The sequence below is a fragment of the Varroa destructor genome, unplaced genomic scaffold (assembly GCF_002443255.2).
Source record: "Varroa destructor unplaced genomic scaffold, Vdes_3.0 BEIS01000005.1, whole genome shotgun sequence".
In the NCBI taxonomy this organism is placed as follows: domain Eukaryota; kingdom Metazoa; phylum Arthropoda; class Arachnida; order Mesostigmata; family Varroidae; genus Varroa; species Varroa destructor.
Window position 1 is genome coordinate 35,307,069 of NW_019211458.1, and position 25,896 is coordinate 35,332,964.

The 25,896-nt window shown below is 40.9% G+C and overlaps 2 protein-coding genes across 6 annotated transcripts in view; one reads left to right on the forward strand and one right to left on the reverse strand.

Annotated features, from left to right (window-relative positions):
• The window catches only part of LOC111251618 (uncharacterized), a 46,045-nt gene extending 37,099 nt beyond the window's left edge, over positions 1-8,946 (reverse strand). The window contains exon 1 of one of the 2 annotated variants that reach the window (XM_022808351.2): positions 7,075-8,946. The gene's annotated coding sequence lies outside the window, so the exon portion shown is untranslated. The remainder of the gene's footprint in view (positions 1-7,074) is intronic. The other variant, XM_086991250.1, reaches the window with a different exon arrangement.
• A 16-nt stretch (positions 8,947-8,962) lies between these two features.
• LOC111251619 (uncharacterized) overlaps positions 8,963-25,896 on the forward strand; it is a 38,982-nt gene continuing 22,048 nt past the window's right edge. For all 4 annotated transcript variants that reach the window (XR_015329247.1, XM_086991256.1, XM_086991257.1 and 1 more), the window contains exon 1: positions 8,963-9,091. Coding sequence is in view for 3 of the 4 variants with exons in the window: in XM_086991256.1 (XP_086847382.1) it covers positions 9,002-9,091 (90 nt within the window). In the remaining variant the exon portion in view is untranslated. The remainder of the gene's footprint in view (positions 9,092-25,896) is intronic.

Below are 25,896 nucleotides of genomic sequence, written 5' to 3' on the forward strand. Positions count from 1 at the left end.
AGACCACTAAAACTCAACGATCCAAATTCGTTTTTGAGCTGTGCTATTTATAGACAGAATCGTGATGGAGAACGGTAAAAACAGCAGACCCTTTCAAGGTATAGAAAGCACCAGCTAAACTACGAGGCATCTGAGTAAGAATCTATTACTTGAGGCCAGCATATCCTGTCAGATACTTGAAACTGCTCGTAGGCCTCGTTTCGAGCAGTACGTGCAGAAATTTTTTCAGATATTCATAGAACTAGCATATTCGAGTAGTATCCTGACGTCTGACGGCTGCGTATGTTGTCTGCTGTGCTGTTTCGTGATGAAATGAATGATGAAAAATGTTATGTGTAATTCTGTTTCATAAAGTGTCGAACCGTTCCGCGTATGTTTGTGGGCGTGGTTAACGAATCCTGGCTCCGTTGTCGCCTCTATGCATTGTCTGCGCGTATAGCTGGGATACAGCTGAAATCAAAATTAGCAAATGGAGAGAACGCCAGATGGTATAAAGCTCCTCGGAGGAGCCGACTAAGCATAAAAAACTACGGCGGCCGTTTCACGGAACGATGCCTGCCTAATTCCGACAGAACTATATACATATACTTCGAAGAGCATCAGTTTAATCCTCGCTATAATAAGTATCGAAGCAGGTTGCGCGTGACTATTTACCTATGAGGTAACTATTTACCCTCTGAAGTTTATAATATGAAAAGGATCCTTGCTACAATACAGGGCCATTAGCCGCGATCTTTTCGAACTTGTGTAACGCAAGTCAACACAAAAGTTTATTACCACTAATAGACAGCACCAGACAGTCTCGATAAATAAACGGATACATTTATTAATGGGTAACAAGCCCGGGCAGCGGGCGCGTGGCGATCAATTAAATTCTGTATTCGTGTGCTGTCATGTGAATCCTGCAGTGTACCTACGTGCGCACAAATGTACATAATATATATATATATATATATATATATATATATAGAGAGAGAGAGAGAGAGAGAGAGATGTGCTTGTATATGAACGTTTGCAATATATAGGGCGGTGGCTTCTTTTAGCTTGTTTAGGCCACTACTACCGGATTGTCTGCTGTATCTCTTTTGAGTCATTTACCATGAATCGCTAAGCATGGCTATCAGTGCGATTTCTCGTTGAGACCTCGAAGTAACATTAATTGTAAGGGTACAGTTGCCGAAAGCTGCTGATAGGCCACGCCCCTTTCACTCATTAAATGTTTGCCTTTGGCTGATTAGGCAGTTTTAATGCAGAGTGGACGACCGCAGAAGTATATCTGCGATCATCGATTGGTAGTTTACTAAGGCTTGCCTCGAAGTATCTGCATGATGGACGTGAAAAAAGATTGCCACATATACTGACTATGGGCTAAAGTTCGGGAATAGCGTACCTTTTAGCAGATTACTTGCTATCCAGCTTGGCTCCTTGACTAATATATTATCTAGAACCCAACCACAAGCAGTGACACGACTCCTCACCTACCTGCGTAACAGAAACTGCTATCTGTATTAGCCAAGTTTGCTAGCATTTTCTTTAGCCTAAAAATTGTCGTTGCACCTTGTAATCTAATTGAAGCGTACCGTAGAAGCTGGTTTCATGCCAGATGTAGATTCGTACGATGCACATCTGCATAGCACTAACAAGAAACAAAAACAAACTGAAGAAAGCTCAAGGCGTCACATCGCTCCAAAACTTCGATAACATATAAAGGCGCCTTTCTGGCTAGCATTGGGTGAGGATGCTACTTTGTTTTGGGTGGATTTTACTGAACATAATAAATGTCTACTATTCCTGCCTTAAACATATCATATTGCGAACAAATGGAACATTTATGGGTTATCGTTTTCAAACCCCCCAGTCTCACCGTACACGTATCTTATCGACTTGTCTTATCGTTAATGTTGTGCTAACGCATGGATAATAACAGCGAGTGAAATGCCATCGTGTTTGGCAGTATCCGAATATTCTTGACACGTGCTGTGACAATGAATGAGGGTGTTTGCGAGCCGTAAAAGAGGACAAAACCCACCCGCGGCAGCGACCCAGTTGTCTTTATCATTTCCAAACAAGCAGTTTCCGTAGCCTCGGTACCTTCTTCTCCACGTCGGCCTGCGATTTCTCCTGATTCGGCAGCTATACGGAAGCTTCTGCAGCCTATCCAGGACAACGGCGTCTGTGGCATATCAATGCAACCGGTTTCAGTCACAACAGCAGAAGCAGTATCATTCCGTAGGGATCGCGGCAGTACAGCTGCTGCTGAGGGCGGTCTATGGTTCTCTTTCGCGCAGCACATGGCCACCAAGCTGACATGTAGTCTAGTTACAGCGATAACCAATTATGTATTGACTGTATCTCAGTTTTGCGTGGATGCACATGCGCATATTCTCATTTACTTTTGATTGAAGTCCGGTAAAAAATCAAAGTTGGCTGATCCTTACGGGGGTTGCAACTGTGACACCGCTGTCTCCTGACCTAAAAAGCGTATCGTCCTTCTGCGAGACAAGATCTTTATAATTCAACCCTTGTAGCAGTTCGCCAGGACAGGGGGTGGCGATGGTGCATTCCGGATGGACGTTTTCAAACAGCATTCTCACAAGTGCCTACGGTTCAGCTAGAAATCGCACCGTTTCTAGGCGATTACGCAACATTTTCGGTAAATTAATGGAACCTTGCAACAACAAAGAGACGTCAGCATTCGTGGATTGAGGGGAACATAGGACAGGTTGGATAGCGATAGGCTGAAACAATAGCCGCTAAGTGATAAGGCGTGGGTTTACTTCGATTGGGACGTCGACTAGCTAAAGGTCACTGTTCATTAAATTGAAAGCCTTGCGCTTTGAATCTCGTAAGGAATAGTACCTATCATGGTTTGCAGGTGGAGTTTCCTTATCTAGTAACTACAGGCTTTTCCATTTTCTATGTTAATTTCTTACATAAATCTTTTGTATAGTTTGTACAGTTGCATCAATTTTCATGATTTAATATCAAATTTATGTAAACAGGCGCCTATGCCCAATTCTGCTGTATTGACTTCACAAAACTCGAACGCAAAAATGCAATACTCTTTCATCCTATGACGGAATCATACATTCGCAATATAGGCGCAGCTCGATAGTTGCAGATGAGTCTTCGCGTTCAACGTTAACCATTGCTGGCTGATATGATAACGTAGATTTGGCAATTGGTTCGAAGTATCACATATATTTGACGTGCCGATTTCCGACAAATCCTTACCTGAATACTTGTTGCAAGCTAGCTGAGACAGATGTTTAGCGACGGATCAATCGTCAGAAGAAAGAAGTTTTAAAGGACATCTCGTTTTCAAGGACCAATTATGCAATCCTATATATCATCTGGTCCAAATTAGACTTCTCATAAATTCCATTGACACAAAACATAAGGGGTTGCGGCACCTACATATTTTCAGTTTCTGAAATCTATGAAGAGGATTTGTAAGTACTGAAAGTTCTCAGGTCCCGGTTGAAAACTAGTGCTAGTCATAGGCCTTGACGTAAGACGTAAAAACGTTCGAATGTAAATATAAAGGGCAGATATAAAAACGAAAGGTATTGGATACACTCAAAGCTTAAATGGATTACCTCTTCGAAGTAGTGCATTTCAAAACCCTACTGCCAAATTACATCATATACGTGTGTCTTGTAAATTTCATAAAAAAAATTGCACTTATAAATATGAGCGGTGTTTATATCCTGCGTGTCTTTTCTTTATATATGCCCTGTGAAATTAAGGCCAGACATCCAGTAATAATCCTACAATTAACTGAACCTACAGTATTACCCGAACTAGATCGAACAGTGTGGCCTGAAATTTTGTATGATGAGGTGAGTTAGCGTTAGCGCATTAGTAAAGCAACTCGCGCTGTCATTTTAATAAGAATAAACATCTAAAATACAAACTCATGAATCCTCGAATATTCGTTAAATCATTCTCGTTGTATCATATTAAAATTTTAGACCACGAAATGGCTTAACAAGTAGTACGTTTTTAATTGAATGGATGTTAAGTAGGCAGGATTTGAAAGAGATTCGGACATCATGCCAAGCATCAAATACTGCTGCTGTTGTTTTTTAATTTGCCCCCTACCATCGCTGAGCGATGAACACGCTGGATTCAACCACTCCGGTGGACTGATTTTTAATCTTGTTCGTGCCAAAAAACGAGTTCTGAGTTTAGGTGATTCCCCCATCGTCAACTACCTCTAAAAACTTATTTACCATATCGGTTAAAAGTGCAAGTGCATACGCAGGCCGTTCTGTATGTAAGGACCGTAGTGCCCCTTGATGTAATCCCGTAATTGAATGCATAGATCACGCCAGCTACATTCGATTACGATAAAAGCAATCAAATGTAGAGTTGTATTCTAGTGAAGATAAAATGCATTCTATTTTCTTCAATTTTTAGGTCGCCTCTTACTGTGCCGTTAGTACTAACATTTTAACACCAAAACACATTGTTTTTAAGTGCGTCCTCCAAGTCGCTTGATGCTATATCAACGTTCGCGTTATTGACTCGCTTCTCACCACCTACGTTGAATAATAATAAATACACAATGTTGTCTTTAACTAGCGCACTGCTTTGCTTTATCTGTGTTTGCTTTCTCCTAAATAAAGCTTTGTTATTCCATAGTGAGACGGGCCTGCCAATTACTCGTTGCTCAATGAAAACTTCGAAAGACGGACTTATCTGTAGCGAGGATTGTAACATCAGGTTGTAGCCCCGTCGCCATCGTCTTTCTTATTCGCGAGTTCCAATTGTCAGATGTCTGTGACAGGTTGTGGCGGTGGGGTGCCGGCGGTGGTGTACTAGAGCAGCAGTATACAGGAAATTATAAATGAGCGAGCGGCGGGCACGTCGATCATCTCCGCTTCCTTTTCCCTTTTTGACTTTTCCGTCAATGAAAACGACGATCACTCTTACAACTCCCGGTGCCGACGATCGCAGAGAATCGGTCGTTTTCTGTCATTACTGGCAACAAGACCTGCCTGCTGCTTGCCCGCTAAATGCCCTTAACCCCTTCGCCCCTACCGACCGGCCTAAGAAAGCTGGGGCCTACTGCACTGATGGCTAGCACTGCACGTAGTACATACCTGTCTACTGCAGCTGGTTCTCACCATAGGAGCAGCGGATACGGTTACTGCTGTTTTTGATGCTGCTGTTGCTGCATCGTATCATCATACTCAACTTTCTACGTGTTCCCGTGTTCTTTATCACCCATCCCCGAAGGCAACTTTCCGCCGCTTATTTTCAGCTTAGCAGCAAGACTTTTACAACATTGACGACTGCTCTCGTAGTTGCGCGGGTGCATTCATCTATGCCAATCATAGGTAGAAGGCCAAGGAGAACAATACGCCAACAGGAATACAAAAGACAGGATACAGACAGGAATCCTTTACTGGCACTTACAGTTCCGGATAGATTGTGTCATGATAATGCGTCTGGTCTAACGACAGACGAGCGAACAGAGGCCGAAGAAAGAAGCACGGAAGTCGGTTTCAAGGTCCATGAGGTTAACCACGATAGCGTAAGTTAGCTGGAAGCTTTTCCTACCACACCGCAGCCACAACGGTAGCAGCAGCGAAATCTTACTTAAGCCCTTGTTAGGCAGCAGGCGTCTACGCATGACTGTTCATTGCACATTAGCCCTTTCGTTTCCCTTCGGTTGTTAGCAGTCTGAAATTCATTAGGCCTGACAGGGCCCATTCTGCGGCTGTACGAATATGTCAAAGGTGTCAAAATTTCAGAAAAAAAAATACCCTTCCATAACACCTTTTTCTATACATATTAAGCCTAGACAAGGAGGATTGCACAATTCATTCTGAACTATATTGTAGACTCACCTTAGTGGATGCGCGTGCAACTGGTCGGTGATCATGCATTTATACGAGTGTGTGGGCTTCGATGTCTGAGCAAAGAATAGTATTCGAATTGTCCTTGGGCCTAAAGCCTTGTTGCATAGTAATAGGATAGACAATATGCAAAAGTTGTTTCTGTTGGCTCTGCTGAGCGATGCCTGCCTTTGCTTGTGAAACCTTCGCATGTTCCCTCTTTTACTTTATAAATCCTATATCCTAGTACCCTTATAGCTACGCTGCATCTACTACGTAGCTTTAGGCAAAATTGCGTTTTTGTCTACATGCCGACAGGGAGCCTGGCGCATTTGTTTACAGGGCTTGGTATCCACTACAAGCTACAGGTGTCTCCATGCAAGTAAGCTCAATTGCGATTTGTAAAATCGCTCATTTCTTTGCACCCATACAAGTGCTATTTAGCTTTTTTTGGTCATCTAAAGGGAAGGAACGTTTAAGTTCGGTGGCAGTAATATTTTCTCTTGGGTCGGTAATGCTTTGTCCAATGGACAATACTAATCAAGAGGTGGATTGTCGCAGTATCATACGTTACTTCTTCGTTCATGGTACTCGTTCATGCCATGACGACGTCCTAAGCTATTACCCTTGCCTTCCTGTCTATGATGTGTAAGCCACTATCTAACGAGTATTTGTTACTTACAACAATCAGTTTTGAACAATGTCTGATTAGACAACAGCCGCACTCTGTGGGACCGTGTCGGATCAGATACATCATCAGGAACGTAATCGATCCCAGGTTGCGCCTATTCAGATAAACAGCGAGATGCGCCTATGTGCTTGAAAACATATGGGAAACAGAGCACAACGTAGCTTAGGTAAACAGGTAAATGGTAACGACTATTGCTGGCGCTTCAAGGTCAAGACTATAGTCAGTGTATGTAGGGTAAAGCAAACGTTAACTATATAAGCATGAAAGAGGCATCTTTTGAACAATTTTGATAGATGTACATGTATCCGCTCCCTTTTCATGAAAATAATGTATCTCGCAGTGAACTGACTTTTCACCGCACAACCAGCACTACACACCGTTCGTTAGACCGCGAATCCAAAATTTCTGCCATACAAATATTTATCAATGACGATTATGTTTAGATTACTACTTATGCCGCGTAATTAGTCTCTCTATATTTATAATTGTATCTTTGACAGGATAGAATGTCTTACTAGGTGCATATATAGAACCCACCTGCAGCCGCAAGATGGCTATCACAATGTTCTTGGACTATGACTGAGTCGTTAGTAATGATATGTCTTCGGATGGGTAAAGGTTCACAACCTGGGTCACAGCTGGCCTTTGTGGCCAAAAATACGCAAAGAAGCACAAGATGTTTGGCACCTTCCAATATGATCTGATGTTGCTATGGTACTTGTACTCCTTGTTGCTTCAGCTATACACTACACACTGTATCGTAACATGGACGATTGATTTTTTAATCTGAGGTCATTGTGGCTACGCTAAGATTCGCAGAATTGTAGAAATGTTAAAACTCAATCTCCGCAGTGGTCGTGCACTTCCTTGTTGTTATGGATGGTCCGAGACGGGCGCCTTAAACTACTAGTTTGGTCTAGTTGTAATACGTACACATAAACATTACGTATTTGCACGCAGGCGTCATACAGACTTATTCGAATGGATGGCTTGAAATTCAAAGGATTTTGCTACCGTATGAAAGAAAGCAGTCAATCTAGAAGAGAGATACACTTTTTTCTTCTGCTTGATTAAATCGCGTTGTTGCTACAACTGGCCAATGTTTGTTGCTGCCTAAGTTGTCTATAGTACTTGGACTAGTCTAAAATCTAGTAAAGAACATAGATCATTTTCTCATAACAACGATAGCAATAAATGTGTTGGTATTTTTTTATGTCTCTCGTTTTTCTTTCTTTGTAATATTAGACTCTTTCAGATATCGTGATAATTTTTTCATATATATATATATATATAGGTGTGTATGTATAGATCGAGGTCGTCGATACTAGACTTCCTACGTCACTTGGCACTGCAGCACAATACAACAAAAGCTCTGAAATTGATAATAGAGCTGGACAACTGTCAGAGCAATAAACTAGGCCAACGAAGCGGGCACGCGACTGGTAGACAGTGTGTCGCCCAGAAGTGACTGCTAGTAGCAATGGTGAACGTACATAATAGCAGCTTCCGTTTCGTGCAGTTGGCATGTACGATTCGGCGCTTCTTATTTTTTCGACGTAATGATCGGTGCACAATAGACACACGAAGGCGGTCACGCCTCGTTTTGGCTTCGGCTGCTTACAGACGACACCGAAAACATCAGGTGTCGGAAGACGGAGAGGGCCTTAAGATTACTATCGGAGGGGTCGGAGCACTGTCAGTGGTTAAGGGCCATGCTGTTTGGCTCCTCTCACTATACCGGGCGCTTTTCTCGTGCGCTGCTGCCGCTCCTGCTGTGACACCGCGTTCTGCTCAGCATTCTTGTCTATGGTGGTGTCGCGGCTGTTCGTTGGCCGGAACCAACCCGTCGACCACCTGACAACCGAAAATAGGAAATTACTGCTGTAACTGTACAACAGTGCCAGCGTACATAGAGCGTCCAGCTGCAGACACGTCACTGTCACTGCGGGGGGCAAAATCTATTCTACACACGTTGTTCTCGCGGGATGCCAATACATACCTCCACTCTTTTTACACGTGCTTCATTTGTTCTGTGCTGTTTACAATTTTGTTCGTTGTTTTTTTCTGTTGTTTGTGTGACAACAAGAGAAAACAATTTCTGCCGTCTTATCGTGTGCAGCACAAATTTTCTTAGCGCGAGAACATTTTTTAGGGAAATTATGAAAATTTCCGACTTTCATACTTCGTTACATTACGCTTCGTGCGACTGGTACATAGACTTCCGAAAATAAAACGTTTCCTGCTTCAACAATTGTAGAGCGGTAATTACTTCGTGAGTGGCAAATAAAGAACTAATTTTCTTTTTCTTTCCTTCTTCTGTATGTTCTCTACAGGTCTCTTACTGTTGCAACCCGGTCCATTCACTCTAAGTAGATAGGTACAGAAATGCCGAGCAGGCGAGTATCTAGTCGTGTTTTGCTATACGTCGTACGAGCTGTCTGTATGGCGAAGGGTGAGCCGAACGATGAGTCCCTCCACCCAGAATATGGGAGAGACACGGGGCCCGGCCGTTGGGGCGAAAGAGCCACGATCAACACTCGATGCTCTCCAGGCGGTAGGGACTTGGTGAAGGCACGACTGGTTAGGTAAGGTCCGTTTCTGCTTGTGGGGAGAGGGCGTTTCTAGGCGCTTGCTTTCACCATCGTCAAAGCACGGCAGACCCCAAACATAGGGGCCTAGGGAAGGAACGCAGGAACCTCAACATGACAGACGAGCATCTGGGGGCCTTGTCCAGGTTCTGCAGGTTATGAACGAGTGGTCAGAGGGTCTCTGAGGTGGCTGGTCGAGATTCGTTGCTTACTTGAGTTTCGGCTTCTTGGAAGGTAGCTGGGGCATGGTGCAGAACAGGGGAGAAGGAAGCGTGGGGTTTGGGTGAGCACGGAAGGATATTCACTGGGAAGAAAAGGTGTAAGAACGTGTATTTGTAGGGCAACCGAACGAAACAGAAGCAAGGTCGGGAAAAGTACTTGGTTAGTTCATTACGTTGAGGCCTAGTGTGTATGATCGCTACCACTTTCCGACGTACCAATGATCTTTTTTGTGATAAATAGTTAACAGTGATTATAGACCGGTCAAGATCACATTGAATAATATCCTATATATCACAATAATTAAAGCAATGTAGCAAGGGGAAGTTGGTAGTACTAAGACTGAACTTACGAAAGGTGAATGCGTCAATAATACGATGGTCAATAATTTGCTACTGAATTTCGTTTGAACTTCGATAATTATTATGTATAAAAAACACGGTTTCTACGTGTTTAATTATTCCGGAGATGTGCGAACGACATCAGTCGTCAACGGCCGTGCGCCTCAGATAAATCCGATGCCTCCTCAACAAAAACACATTATTTATCTTTTTTTCGCCGACGCTAAGGTGGGCTAGGCCTCGTAATGCCCTTTATTATTATTACGATGCTTTATTTTATCAAATACATACCTCTGCTGACATTTGTACATGCAAATACGTTACGGCAAAGATTATTACACTACTATATTTCTGACACATGCAACGTAAGTATACACAGCGAACATGAGTTCGATCGTTCTGTTTGTCATTTCCATATTGCACTCAATAGAGACCTCTAACTGGTTCATCTAACCTGCTGGTACGGGACGTTGAAACAGTTTTTCTTTTCGGATGTCTCATTTTTTTACAGATATGCAAGCATTTCCCAGCCGAGTATAATCATGCCACTCACCCATTCTTTTCTTTGATCTCACTCAATTTCTCTCTTTAATCAGCTGAATATCAGACGAACGATGTCTCTTTGAACCAAATTGGGATGTTCTTCTCAACATAAATAGCAAATCGAAAAATGGCCGCCCTCCGGGACGATTCCTTCGTGGGCGGCCGGCTACTGCAAAACAACAACAAGGACTAGTAGACGTACTAATCCTTCATTAGCTTCTTGACGAAAATGTACCTGTTAGTTCACTCACACAACAAAAATGCAGCCGCCCCGTCTTCTATTATAGAGACGATTTGATAACTATAGCCTTTGTCGCCACTGCAACCTACAGCGCTGTGCTTTACGGTATATTTATACACATATATGTAAATACATATATGCATATTTATATACATATATGTATATATATATAGCGGAGCACAAACAAAAGCAAGCTCCTAATGTATGTGTAATCCGATTAAAGTGACGGATCAGAAGTCCCGAAGGCTGAAGTCATCGTTCGTTTGGTTGCTGACAGCAAAACTCTACATACAGACGCGAACTTGAATATATAAAAGATAATGCGAATATTGTCCAGTAAATATGTGCACACACATATATACAAACGTGGACACACACAATATTTTTCTAGCTTTATTTTTAGGATATTATCTTGACTATTGCCATTGCCACCATGTTTGTTGTTATTGTCACTAGGCGGCGCGGTACTTCGATATTTTGCCGTCGACAAGGTCTGCCAGTTGTAAATCATCTTTTACAAGCGGTACGGGTCTGTGAAACAAGCCGAGATCTTGTAAATTACTACCGAAAAAGTCGTGAGATTCAATGCCGAACTTTCTTGATGAGAAATGCCCTGCACTGGTAAAATCCAACCCTGCCGCAAGGCTCAAGGAATCTGCTGAGGCTACCTTTTTTATAGGCGCAATAGGACTGATGTCAATAGGTCCTTTGTGTCCAGATCTGCCTATTGCAGGTACTGCAAACTCGGCTTCTGAAAACGATCGTAGTAGCGAAGGAGAGCTTAACGAATCGTGAAAGTTAACGGAAGCACTCGACGTTAGACCGAAAGGACCACTAGCATCGGCCGTCTGTTTTAGAAACGCGGTATTACTAGCTAGCGACGCCACCTTGATGGGAGACGCAGATTCAAGCTTATCCTCAACGGGTGGGATCTTAGACAGAGGTGAAATAATGCTATCCGTAGGAATTGACTGCGTTTCGGCTGCGAGGCCGCTATAGTTTTCGTCCTGGAAGTCATCGATTAGGGGAGCCGGCGCGTGATCCAGCAGAGTGTCAGATAACTTCTTTTCTAAATCAATGGGTAGAAACGGTTCGGCGCCAGCAACAGATGTCCTTGACGCAGTACCGGCAAACCTTGGCAGGGAAGGCTCGATAATAGGAAGATGGACCGGAGTTGGTGTGATGGACCCAAACGACGGTCCTAAGGGCACGTCGCTGATAGACGAAACGTGGTGGTGGCCTTGAACAGAGTGCCCATGTAGATGATTTATACTAAAAGATAAACAAGAGAAAACATAATACAGATAATACAGCAGCTATCTACACCTTGTAATAGGTTACTAAATGAGAGATAAGTCAACTGGAATATTTGTCATCCGATTAAGCAGTGTTGCTCTTACCCTAATAGCATTCAAATAGTACAGATCAGCATGCAGACGAGCTAAGCCGATTAACCCAGTGTCAGATCGTACGCAAAAACACTCCAAATGCAAGGGGTTGTATTCTTAGCACTGGCTGCAATTCGTTCTTAGGGAAATCCGCACTTGCCGTACACTTTATATGCACTCGATGTTTTTTTCCATCTGCTGTACGTAAGAGTCACTGAGTCATAAAGATAACAAAGCATGGAGATAAATTTTGGTCAGTTTAGGGTGGTCAAGTATCAACTAACAGAGAGCGTGCATTGACGTCGTTCATGCCCTTAAACGAAAAAGAAAGCTTAAATTTTAGCTAAAGTGGTCAGGTAATGAATGTTAAGGGTTCAGCCCAGCAATTGAGCTACAAGACATTTGTGTCTTTTTTACGTTAGGATCATTAACGCTGACTACATTATCTGATCTCCTAATAATCACCATGTACATCCATTGCTATTTTTGCATACGACGCCGGCTTTCCGGCCGAAAATAGTCTTAGCAGTCTTAGCGATATACGAGTGCTAATAGGGTCGGCGCGACACCGATGAATCGTATGATTCCTATACGGATGTTCCAATTGGTCTATCTTTTTCCACATACACTGTTTCGTGCAACGAGTTGTCTATCGCAAAATTGTGTTTATATGGGATAAAAATATGGCCAACTTTAACGATTGACTAGAATTCAGACGTTTGTCATGTTTACTAGTGCTCTATAGCTTCTCACTCGACAATTAATCTATAATTGAAGATTTATGAAGATCATTTATTTTATTTATCGGTGTGCCAAGTTCGTATTTTTCTTGAACTTTAGAAAAAGCTGTTTTTGATAAAACTACAAGTGGCACACACGGTTCAATTGACTTTTTATGGGAATCTAATAGGAAAACTAACACAATTGTAAAAACGTATATTGAAAACGCGTATTCGGTTGAGGATAATACTAAATATACAATATGGTAAGTGTCAAGCAAATGTTCCAAAGCTTCAAGCGGGACAACAGCGGTGCCAAAAGCTTTTTTTTTTTTATATATTTTATATATATTATTTTTATATATGCTGTTCATTCTCTGTTTAATGCAGCAATAGTATATCGGTCTAAGTATTGACAGGCTAAACGACAACAAACAATATAACTGATATGTATAGAACATAGGACATATAGGATAGGACATAGAAATTGCAATTGTTAGAACAACCATTGGCCATGCCATTGATCTAAAGCGTATATACTGTTATTAGTAACTAGAATCACGGGGTCGTACATGGTGTATCTTTTACTGTACCCCTTTGCAAAGAAAGGATACATTTATGTGTTTAGACTTTACATCTTTCATAGAACTAATGTGCAATCATAGACCTTGATGTTTACTAATGTTTGAGGGATTTATTTACTCCGTTAAATATCAGAGCGCGTCACGTGGGTTCGTAGCAAGATCAAATGAACTAATTTAGTTTTGTTATCGCCCCGAGACGAAACCAGCTTTGTACGATTTCAGTCCTGGTCGGGACTGGGCCCATGACGTATTCTGCGAATGATAATGAAGTTACTTCTGAGTGATATGTGGACGGCACCAGTTTTATAAGTTACCGTTCTGCACTTAAGCTTCAATGCTACGCAGTGCGGCATTACACTGCTGTCGCACGATTAAACCAGACACGTTCGATTCTGTCATTAAGTATTGTTTATACAACTGGCTCCTTTCGACATAAAATAGGATACGTTAAATTTGGGCACGCTTACTCCCTATCGATTTTATTTTCGCCTAAAATCTATAAATCTGATCTGGAAGTTGCGTACTACTTTGAGTTTTTCTGAAGGCATTTTTATTCGAAGGAGAGGATCGCCGATGTTTGATAGCGCATTGAATTTTAGCTAGCACTTTGGTTTCTACACTGCAATGCGGTAATATGCGGCTTCTGATGTTAGAACGTTAAAACCAAATAGCTTCGCAAAACGACCGCATATATGTGATGTAATTATAATAATAAATAAGTATATATACTTATAGTATAATATAAAAAAATAAATAAAAAAGAACCTATCATTCAGCAAACTCATCACGGCGTACCGAAAAAATCGTTGATATCAACTACTAACATAATAATGATGACTACGTCTGTATAGCCACTGCAATATTGGTTGACCATTGGTTTTCTAAAGCCCTAGCCCCACCGCACGACACACACCCCTTTGGCAAGCTGGTGCACGTTAACTGTATCTGTGGGGGGCTTATATACGAGAATAGACTTGCTCCAAAAGTTAAGTAAAGCCGTTTGTCGCTATGGGTAGTCAATCAGTGATTTGGAATCGAGCAATACAATTTGAATAAAATTGGTTAATTAATAGTATATATATGTAGATAGAAATGACCGCGGCAGCTGTGACAAAGTTCAGAGCATTTGAAGGTACTGAGTGGTTAAGACCTTTAGAAAAAGATAGTCCTGAATGATTTTGAATAGTCGTTTAGGACATCGGGCCAATAATCTCCAGTTCGGACTCGACCGCCAAAGAAATCAGTGTAGAAAACTTCCCTGATTCATATAAGCTATACAGTTAGGTCATCAGAGGGACCTAAGACAGCGAGTTTCAATCTCTTTCAATTAGAGACCTAGTTACCTAAATCGAGCAACGGCAATTTACTAGTGGAACGGAAACTGAAATACGCGACAGATACAAATTCGCATTCGTTATAGAGACAACTAACCGTATTTAGCAAGCGAACGTAAAAACTCGCAGGCATACAAAAACAGCGAAAGACTGCTAATCTGTTGTTAGTCAGTCACCCAGAAACGTACCGGCGACCGATATCTACATAGACTGGAAAATGTCAGATGAGGCTTGAATCGCATTGAGCTGAATACGAAGTAAAAGACCTAGCTATATACGAAGATATTTACATAACACTGTCTTACCCATGAGATGTACAACGAACGTTCCCTTCATGCTAGAACAATTACTACGATAACTTGTCATGCATGTCTTCATAAAACAGATCGTAATAGAACGACGTATTTTCGTTACAGACACTGTCGCCAGTTATAGACACTGATTAAAAAAACAGACGTATGTGAAGGCATTTATAGATAGCTAGGTCTGCGAATTTGGTTGCTACATCGTTTTGTCATCACCTGCGGCTCGTTTTCAGAAGGTTAGCGTAGCAAAATGCTTTACCTGATAGAGACCGCTGCTGCATTTAACTGGTACAAAACGAATAGCTGCGAGAAGAATCAATCACACACAGTGAAATAGATGTTTTTTACGAGTACGTTATGATTATCTCAGAAAAAAAGGTGTTCACAAAATTAGCATAGTAATGCCGGAGCACCAATGGACACTCAAAGAAATAAAGTGTCGTATTCGGTGCAACAAATCATTACATTTTATTTTTCTCTAGCTGCCATTGGCTGCATAGTAGCCAATAACAGAAAACAACGTCGAGGTAGGACGTCTGAATGTTGCCAGAACAAGCCTTGAAAATCGCATCAGCGTTGCGTGTGAAGGCCTGTTGTCTACTACGGCCGCCAAGCCTAATCTAGCCTACCTCAACGCCTGAGCTTACATAACGTTTCAGGACGCCAAGTGGGCGAATGTCGCCAAACAGAATTAGATGCAATGTGAAAGTAAGTTAAGCCTATACTCAGAACAACCACGGTACTGATCTAGTTCTTAGGTTTGTGTGAATTACGGATGTACATTTACATGTAGGGCTCGGAAGTGTTTATGCGTACAATGTTATCATTGCTTATCAGCGCCACGAGGCATCGAATCATGTAGCAGGTACATGAAACGTCGGTACTCACTCGTAGACATGGTATTTCGGATCATGCTTTTTATGTCCGATGCTAACTTTAATGGTGGGAAATTTGCTCGTTCTACGATCATGCGTATCCTTGCGAACAGGAATAGGTAGTGGTAGAGGCACAGGAATGTGTATGGGACGTTTCAAAAAGCCCTGCAAAATAAGATGAAGGAATAAGTATACATGAATGGGATTATTTGAAAAAAAAAAACTACAGTTCATTGAAATTAGTGAGATACGTTACATGAAAAACGAAAACTACGCAGAGTATGAAGGTGTCATCGTCGGTGTCGGCCATTTCTAAGATTTACAGCTAGAGTATGTCAATGCGATACAGTATACATCACCAAAACCGTAGAAAAGACATTTAGCGAAACATTCATATTGTTAGTTCAGTCTGCCGTACGTGAATCTTGGCCGCTGACGTCCTAATTAGCTATGGAAGAAACTGTTTACAAATTCGGTACTGTGAATTTGACGAAGGGAACGGCGATAAAATTCAGAAGAAGAAGGCTGACTGGTTCTCAAGACGCCCTCCCTACAACCGGGATAGTCCCTTGGCTGTGCGTTTCTACTGGGCCGTCTCTTCTGATCGCACGTCACCGAAATATAAAAAAAAAAAAAAAACAACGATAACGGTTTCTACCAGTAGGAATCTTTATCTTCACTAAGTCGCTAGCCCTCCGGCTACCCGATCTCTCCATTGGCTGCTTACAGCGTAGATATCGAACTAGGGAGGACGTTCCTGCAATCTGGTAATTAGAGCGACCCTGAGCTGTCTATCTTAAGCGTACCCACAAATTCGGCTGTATGGCGCGAACTTAGTTAGTTTACTCTTTCGTTTATAAAGCATTAAAAAAAAAACATGTTTCGAAATCTGCAACTGTATAGGATGCCTGGAACACTGTGATATATATCGCCGCCCGTGATTTCTCCAGTTAAACTCGCTAGGAACCCTAGCGTTTTAGCTATCCCGAAAATACATCGTCTTCGACCTTCCCGAATTGCTTGAAATAATATGTTTATACGAAATGTTACTACGGAATAATCTTTGAGACCTACCTAATGAAGAGAGCTACGTTTTGCTTAGCCGACTCATGATTCAATGCACCAATAAGGAAAACAAGAGACAATATCTGTAATCAAAGGTAGATGAAACGTCATACGAAAATATTGTTTTAAATCGCTATTATTTTTTCATTATCTATACTATTGTACGGTACTATATTTGGCTGTGGGGATTATGTATCTGTTTAGATCGTTACGTTTCTAATTGTCAAGAGTGGACTTAGCAAACCCTGACTCGACTTATAGAATATACGTATGGCGTAGATTACTTATCCATATAACACTAACGAAGATCAGTTCTTTAAAATTGCATACCTTAAAAAGCACGAGCCGAATGATCTTATGAGCTGGAATAGCTTCGGAAGGGGCCGCCGCCGCCAATAGATACATTGTCACTAAGATGCAAGCCGATTTCATTACAATAGAAGAATAATATTCAAGGGATGCCATTGTAACGTAATAAATAGGCGATGGTCGATTGTATCGCCACCATACGAAAGCTAAAGCACACACGACAGCTGCAAACAAACAGAAGACATAGACACATTTATACACCTGTAAGATACTTCGTAGGTTCGGACATTTTTTTTTTTTTTTTGTTCTAAATTTTGGAACTTCAATGAAAAAACAAACAGTGGGATACCATAACCGTTCAGAAAATTCACCTCATTTTCTTAGATCGATTGCCGTGTGGTTGAAGGCGCTTTGAAAATACAAGCCAGCCTATGAGATGCTTTTAGGTTGAAAAGGCCCAAAAAAGACCCAGTGGCGAAAAAGCGTTCACAGTTACCACCGGTCAAGCAGCGTCGATGCATCGACTGATAATTTTTTTCTTTAAACTGAATCCTGCTTCCTCTTGGTTGCTGTAATATTTTTTGCGCCTACTTGGTAGTTTTATCTCTTTGTGGTGAGATAGAAATTTACCATGGCCGAATTGGGTGGCCATAAAAGATGTCAGAGAAGTGCAGCTTTAAACTAAGTTCCTCACCGGCCACACCCGATTAGCGCTAGTCTTATCAAACGGCTGTACAAGTTTATCTGGATAGGTACGCATGAGATTACTAAATTTTTTTAAAGGTTTTGATACCTCCTCAAACATACCGAGCTATAAAAATTCACAGCGGTTTAGCATTCGAGGAGCAATTCGTTAGCACAGTGGACATATGTTGGCCAAAAGACACTACTTTCCCAATAATATCATGTTGATTTCTATGATTCTATGTATGATCATCTAAGTTGCATCGCATCCAGTGGAAAAAAACCCTCAACAGCAGGTGTGTCTCAGCGAATTTAGTTTACTTCAGCTTTTCGGGGTTTCCCTGTTCCCAAGAGTCGTATAGACGTCGCCGAATTTGAGATAGGTCAAATACGTTGACGTGTGGGATTTTTGACAGAAACTCTCTCCGTAGTGGCAACAATTGGCGTAGCAAGGCAGAATCAGTTAGTCTTCTAAACACACAGCCGATGAGAGCCTTTGTTTCTCGTAGAGGTCGTAGGCCGGTCGTCGCCAATCATGAAGTACTGAATTTGAATAATAGAGAATTGAATATAAAAGCAAATGATGTTTGAAACACGACCCCCGTTTTCAGTATAGGCTTTGATTTGGACTGATAACAGATGTAAAAAGAAAGAGAATCCGCGCTTAGCGCCAGTTACTCTTAAAAACACCAGGAACAGAGATCATCGGTACATTTGTAGTGGTTCTATGTGAATGATTTATTCTCTTGGTTTGAGAGTAGTTTATTTTCTTGGATTGAGCTTGAGGTACACAGTAGTATCAAAATGAATAGTTACAGAAGAAAAGAACCAGTGTTGCAAAACAAGTTACTATCTTTATAGTCAAACATCGTTTAGCTCTCCATAGGCTTGCGTAACTTTCCGAGTACCTAATATTGTCCTAAGTCCAATCGACAAATATAGCGCTGCGGCTAAATCATTTCCAATTTCTGTGGAATTTCTATAGAATATTTTTGCGACGCAGACTTTGGCTTGATGAATTTTAGGACCGAAAAATACCTCCACTGTTCTTCAATCAATGTTTTATTCTGCTTCGGGCCAGCTTGTTATGCCCTTTGAATGTGGGCACCGTAACAGTAACGCTAGGAAAACTTCGTTACGTCATCTTGAAGACATTCAAGGACTTTTACACCCTTCAGGCGCGCCCCGTACGAAAAACGGCTTGTACCGCATGCCAATCCGAACGAATAAAAGTTCAGTAAACTTTCGCCCATAGCGCAGACCGATACGCCAGACCTTGGGTATGGATAGCACATAAAACTAGTAGTTATGGATAGGACTGGGAAGTTTGTTTTGTAAAAAAATATAGCTAACGTATAAAGCAGCGCCTTGGTTACTACAGGCAAGGCCAATGATATCTCGCGCGTTTAGTTCACTCTCTGAAAATGGGAGAATGTCCACTTTTTCGTATCTGCTGGCAACGAGCGTTGATGCACAATTTGTCCTTCCTACAACACAGCTAATTTTCTCCGACGAGAAAAACTTCTTATACAATTCCAAAATGCTTGTTACGATAGTGAACGAGTACATCGCGTTACATTGGAGTGCGGTAGGACTACCGATTTGATACAATATGCGCAGACGAGATTCGACGGTACGAACCGTTGAAGCACTGACGAAAAGTCTGCGTTTCACGATCACTTAACACTATGTCTACCAGTAACTATGGAGTCGCGCACAACACTGATGGACTATGGATTCAAACTCCCTTTTATTAAGCGATAACTTTACCATCGTTGTCTATTCCGAGCAAGCGCAAGAAGGCATCGATAAGCCTATGGCAGGACAGCACAGTAACGCCCAGTAAGTCGGATGCTACCGCTGTATGGGCAGTATGTCGTATAAAGAAGTGATCCCGACGCACGCGCAGGTGAGCATTGAAAACAGATGGAAGTCCTTATCGTCATTGCGCACACCAATGACAAATATTCCAGACGACGATAAAAGCATTATCCTAGTTAGATTCCATAAGGATAGGAAGAAACAACCGGTTTATACGTGTGTACGCGTACGTCAACATTACTATACGGAGAAGAATTTATCGGGTAATGCCATTTGCCATCGAAAAGATACATCCATTAAACTATGATGGCTCGCTCGCAGTCAATGACTGTTTATCATGAGTACGTATTTACGTCATTCGATCATTGTAGGCAACTAGGAGATGTAAATCAGACAATTTACTTTTGCCCTAGACAGCCGTTTTCCGTTGGATTAATGTCAATGTCATTTGATTCGATTATATCTTCCGGATCTACGACGACCAAGTACGGCATGATGCTTCAGATTACTAGGCAATAAACTTATTCAATAGAGAGCACACGATATATGGCCATGTCGAGACGCGTTACAAGTCGCAGCGCCGGTCTAAAGGTTCAGTTCAGACGTTTATAATTCAGCAAAAAGATATTACATATACTAGAATTGACTGAATTCTATATTACGATAGGGCAAGTATTTGATGTCTGAGGTGTTTTTTTTCAAGCTGAAGATACTACATTACAGTGAGCAAATGTGTGCCTGTTTGAAGACATAGGTACGAATAGTGTTGCTAAATATATTGAATTCGTATTTACCGCACCGGATTGCTTCTCGCTAACGCCTACTTTACAATCATCCCAACCCAAATCCGCCATAAATCGCCACTCGTAACATTCATTATATTTACACATTTCGAAATTGTTTATATATGTGTATACACTTCGTTGCAACTGAAACATTAGTAACGATGCAATCTATTATTTTTATCTTTAAATCTAAAGATAACAAGTCCGTATCTGAGAGGCATAGAAGGGTGTCGAACCGACTCGTTTGCAATGCTCGTACGAGTGCGTAAATCGGAAGGCGAGCAGAAATCCAAAGAAATATAGCCGTCGGTTTTACAGTAACCCGAAGCATTTATGTGTCTCCTAATAGTGGCTAAAGCCTCCCATATTAAAGTCCTGTTTCACATGCTTTGTGGATAGCAATCAGCTTTTCTATTAATGGTTAGTGCGCTAAGCCCTAAGTTTCTTATAGCAATGAGACTTAGCATTTAAAAATAGAGGCGATGGTCCGTACTGCTGTCGCGTTCCCAAAATATGGACTAGCGTTTTCTTTTTTAAAACGTCTCTGTGTTGTTCCTTACACTGAACATGCCACCGCTGCCCAGTGGTGGATATCTAGCCCAGAGGATTGAACCCACCTCTGCACTTCTGAGTTTCTATCTATATATATACATATATTCAGAGAAACGGGACAAGTGCAGGCTTCATTTGGATAATGCGTTATATTATTACTGTAGTTGGAAAAGTGTCTTTTACACTGAGTTTAGATTTCGTCATTATCCTTTATTATTGTTTGTTTCCGCGTCTCTTTTCGGTCGAACAACAGCTACCCAGCTGGGTTTAGAACCGAATTCGGCAGTTTCACGTACGCCGAACGAAATCCTACCACGACGCTCCTCTGCGAATAGAACTGATAAAGAAGATCGCGACCGTCATTGGCCGTACGATGTATAGACACAGATTGAGTGCTGTTGTATTCAGTATTAATAACCGGCCGTATTGATCGCCAGCGAGCAGTAGAGAAATACTAATATTAACACTGTGAACGAGGATTAATTAAATGATAACCCTTGGAACATGCGGGAATAGTGGTGCATTCTCACAACGCAACCCGAACGGGGCTATCGTATTGACAAGTGGTGGCATGCACATAAATTAAGCCCTCCGTTCATTGATCTTTTCCGTACTGCTCGACGCTAAACGTACGTACACGACGTCGCTATGCCATCACACGACGTAATAAAATCAAACACCTGTACCACTAGCGTTACGTTTTTTCATCATTTTTAAAATGTCTATTTGTGAATGCCTTGATTATTGCCATTTTCATTCACTGCAAGCGTATGCATATGGATTTTTTTTCCAGATGCAGCTGTGAGTCCGTTAACAACTTATAATTACAATGGGAACTCACATATCGGAACTTAGCGGTTCGCACTAATGAAGTAAGTTATGGTTGTACAGATAGACCTGTCGTGTGCTGTAACGCGTTGAGTTTTACCTATCGAGATGGCCATCCTCTGCCCACTATGAACAAGTTTTCTATTTAGTCGACAAACACAGTTCCCTAAAAACTAAATCGTACTGCTAACAACAACAAATGAATAGAATAGCGATTCGTTCGTAGAAAAACCTGAGAGACCCTTACCAACCTGTTACGTTGGGCAATAAACGAGTAGATCGCCCCCTGCAGAAACAAACAGCACTGTTTATTAGATAATGTTTGACAGTGGTAGATCCTAAATTTGTTAAGTGGAATGTAAATATTTTCTACATTAAATAGGTAAAAGTTTATCGTACTACTATCGGCCGACTACCGCAAGATAAACTCAGTGTGTTCTGCGGTATGGCAAACACCGTTGATTGCAACTGCATCCCAATCATTGGAGCGGTATTCACCAGAAGTATTAAATATGATTTCGGGTTCTGTGTCGACAGCTTGACCTGGCACCCCCGTTCATCAAACTAGCTTCCCACTGATTTTAAATAACCCAGAATCAAAGACAACTACAATCAGACTGACGAATATCACTAGCGGTAATAAATATATTATTATTATAGGCAATAATAATTATGATTCATGATATGAACGGGACCTCTGTTGCACGGGAAGGTCTTGACCCAACTTGCCGTTATCATCGGACTGAAGAAAGGCCGTTAGCTGCCTATTGAATGAGGTTTACCTTCGCTATACATAAGACTTAGGTAATGGCAACAGCAGGTTTGTGTACAAAAAGTGGTTTTTTTAATTGAGATAAAATTAAACTGGACGCGTGTTAACTGGAAAGTTGAACGTTAACTGTCGTACAGGAAAAGGACGCCAGATTATTCAACGAAGCTGTAGCTCTATTTCGATGGACTTCTGAGTTTTTGGCGAACTTTAGCAGCGTGCTGCACCAAAAATAAGAATGAGTTATTTAGTAAAGCGGCAACTCTTAACCGTATTTAAGCACCATACTCCACTGCTACAACAACGTTGTAGCTTTGGTTCAATAATTTTTAAGTTGAACAAGTTGTCTTCTAAACTTCCGAATAGATGACTTATGTTAGTTGGTCGACGTTAAACGTTACAGAATAGGTATAATTAATCTTTAAGTATTAATCAGCGCACTTCTTCTGTCATTTCTGTACTTACCTATTATTCGTGCTAACCGAATGATATCGTTCCCATCAAGACTAGACTTTATACTACTTCTAATCGTTCAGTGTAAACCTGAGTTAAAAATTAAAGTTCGTCGATTAATTTTATTAAAAAAATATGAAAATAATACCAGCGAAATAAGCCATTCTATGTATTGCGTCGTTTGTGCACAAACACCCCTCGGACAACCATTTCTTTACCACCTCTCACCTAGTAGTGTATGTCTTTATTTGTAGGGCTTGTTGTTTTATTAAAATGAAAAAAAAAACTGCCTCTAATCCTGTTCTCTAAGCCTAAAGCTTCTGAAAGCCACTGAAATTCGCTAATGAGCAGTGGAGAACGTATACAGAATTTCCATAGGCGATTTCTAATTAAGCACTAAGGGTCTGTTTCACCTCGAACGGGACGTCAACGCTGCCATTCTAGTGATAATCAATTCGGAATCGATACTTTTCTTTTTAAGGTAGGTAAGTCTCCTATAGGTAGGTACAATGTTAAATAACGCTAACCTTGTCAAGTGGCTCCGGCCTGTAGCCTAGCCTGATTCCTTCATACGCTGTGAGGGTTTATGGATGTAGACAATCTAGTGGCTTGCCAAGAAGAGGCTAATCGTGGACATAATTTCGCCGCTGCACTTATATACCTTGATGCATAGGAATCTTCCATGAGATTAGCAGTGCTCACATCTTGATGATTTAACATATATCTCACGGATATTTTTATTTTTCTTCACGGATAATATTATTCAGTATCCATTGATACAATTAGAGGAAATGTTATATGGATTTAGCCAAAATAGTATTATGCCTCGTTACATCTAACTTCTATCACTTATTATAAGTGCACAGTGATTTTTCAGCACGGGATTATTGTACTAGAGCCATTGTACTTATTGAAAATTTACACTTAGTTCAAGTTAGAAAACGTTTTAACATCAAGATCAAGATGCAGACTTCAATTGCAGTAAGATGATGTTTTACTATACTGCCTGTCAGAAGGTTCCTGTTCGAGTCCGTCAAGCTAACAGGAAGTCTAAATCAGATTAGTAAGTAACAGTTACCTGTATAAATACATACACTCGGTACCATGAAGTCGGCTGTGTATAAGGCTCTTAAATAAGATGCTTAGGTACCTTAAACACATGGAGTAATACGTTTAGAATGTAATTGTTGTTCTTGCAGTTTTTTTTTTCACACATATACACGATTTCGATCGATGACCTTCTGCCATTCTTCTGGTAACAGCATAATTCCAATATTGTAAAGCTTTTACGGCTTCCAGGTGACAAGCTATCCTAAGTGATTTTAGCATTCCTTTATTGAAAGTCAATAGATGTAAACAATAGTGCAGTACGGCGGGTGCACTTTTCCATCTAAGATTTCCCAATTTTTTTAGCCAGCTAAAAACGTATGTGATGTGACATTGTTATAATAGAGGACGATGGCCTTTTTTGCCCACTAGTTTCGGTCGATTTCTTCACTGGGATGTTGTAATCTCGTTAGTTATTAACAGTAAAAGTTCGACTCAATCATTTTGTCTTCCTTGCCAGTTCCATCAAACAATCACCTTCTTTGATTGAAACAAATTTTCGAGTACTTCTTTTATTTGCACATTATTGTCGTACGTTAGCCACCTTTCCTCGTGACCAGCCACCCTAGAAACGCTTCAATTTCGTTGCGTTTCTGCTGAATTTTACAAATAGAAGATAAAGTGTCCTGCATTAATTCGTGTAATATCAACGTTTTTGATAGCCAGTTCTTCTCGGATAATTTAAAATTGTACAGTACTTCCGCGATATTAAGGCCATCTACGTGTCGCTCATTCTTAACCTTCACGACTGCTTCATCAATTTTTTTTTTGTAGTAGATTAACTACCACATCAGGGAGCGACCTCCACATCAAATCTCCAGGACAAAACCGATGGAACTATTTAAGCCGTTTCTTTCGATAACGCAGAGCAATTTGTTATGAGCCTTTCCAGTGTTTGTGGCCTTCTCGTAATAATAGAATTGTATAATATAGTTACATATCTAATACACAATTTCGCCGAAATTGCACTCATTGTTTTGTGTTAATTTCGATCACAAGAATCGCGACGATTCTACTAGGCATCTACTACAGTCGAACTTCAGCTTTCAAATAAGGACAACGCTGAAGTATGTGACTTCAGCCATCTAAATAGAAAAACGGCCAATACGTTTTTGAAAGTACGCGACTTTTGACAGATTTCATCATATGAAAAACATTTTCAAGTCAAAGAAAAATAGATTGAAATATTAGATATGATTAACAGAGTAACCCTATAAGCAAACAAAGTGTATCATAACGCTTACTTAGTAACGCTTATTACTTGTCTTCAATTTACTCAACAGTATTTGTCTTCTTCGTAGCGTTTTTGATTTTTATTGTCGATTGTTATTTAAATCTGCTTTTCAGTCCATGTTTTAGTTGATGGCTCCTTGCTTTTCCAGTTGTTACACTTTTTTTAACCTTACGATATCTTTTTGATGAACGTTTAGAAAATACTCTAGAAAATACTGCGGCGTTGTAATTGGCTATTGTACAGATAATAAGATAGTATTAAACAAAACTACGGCTTGAAATTGGCTTTAGGATCTTTTCAAAACAACCAAAGCATTATTGGGGTTATTGCTAAGCGCCACCGGATAGTACTGAGTATACGGAGCTCAGTATTTTGCAGTGGACCGAAAAATGGGTGGGTACAATTTCGAATTCTCTGTTCAGATGCACCATAGTACCTCACTGTAGATATGCATATCAAACTGTCAAAAAAATTATCTCTGCGGCACCTATTAACTCCTTATTGGCCAGCATGCTTACAATGAATCTTACTGCATAATCATCAGTTTAATAGCGCCGTTTATATTCCACCTGCATTGGCCTCAAATACCAATTTCGAACACGGCTTCCTAATGTA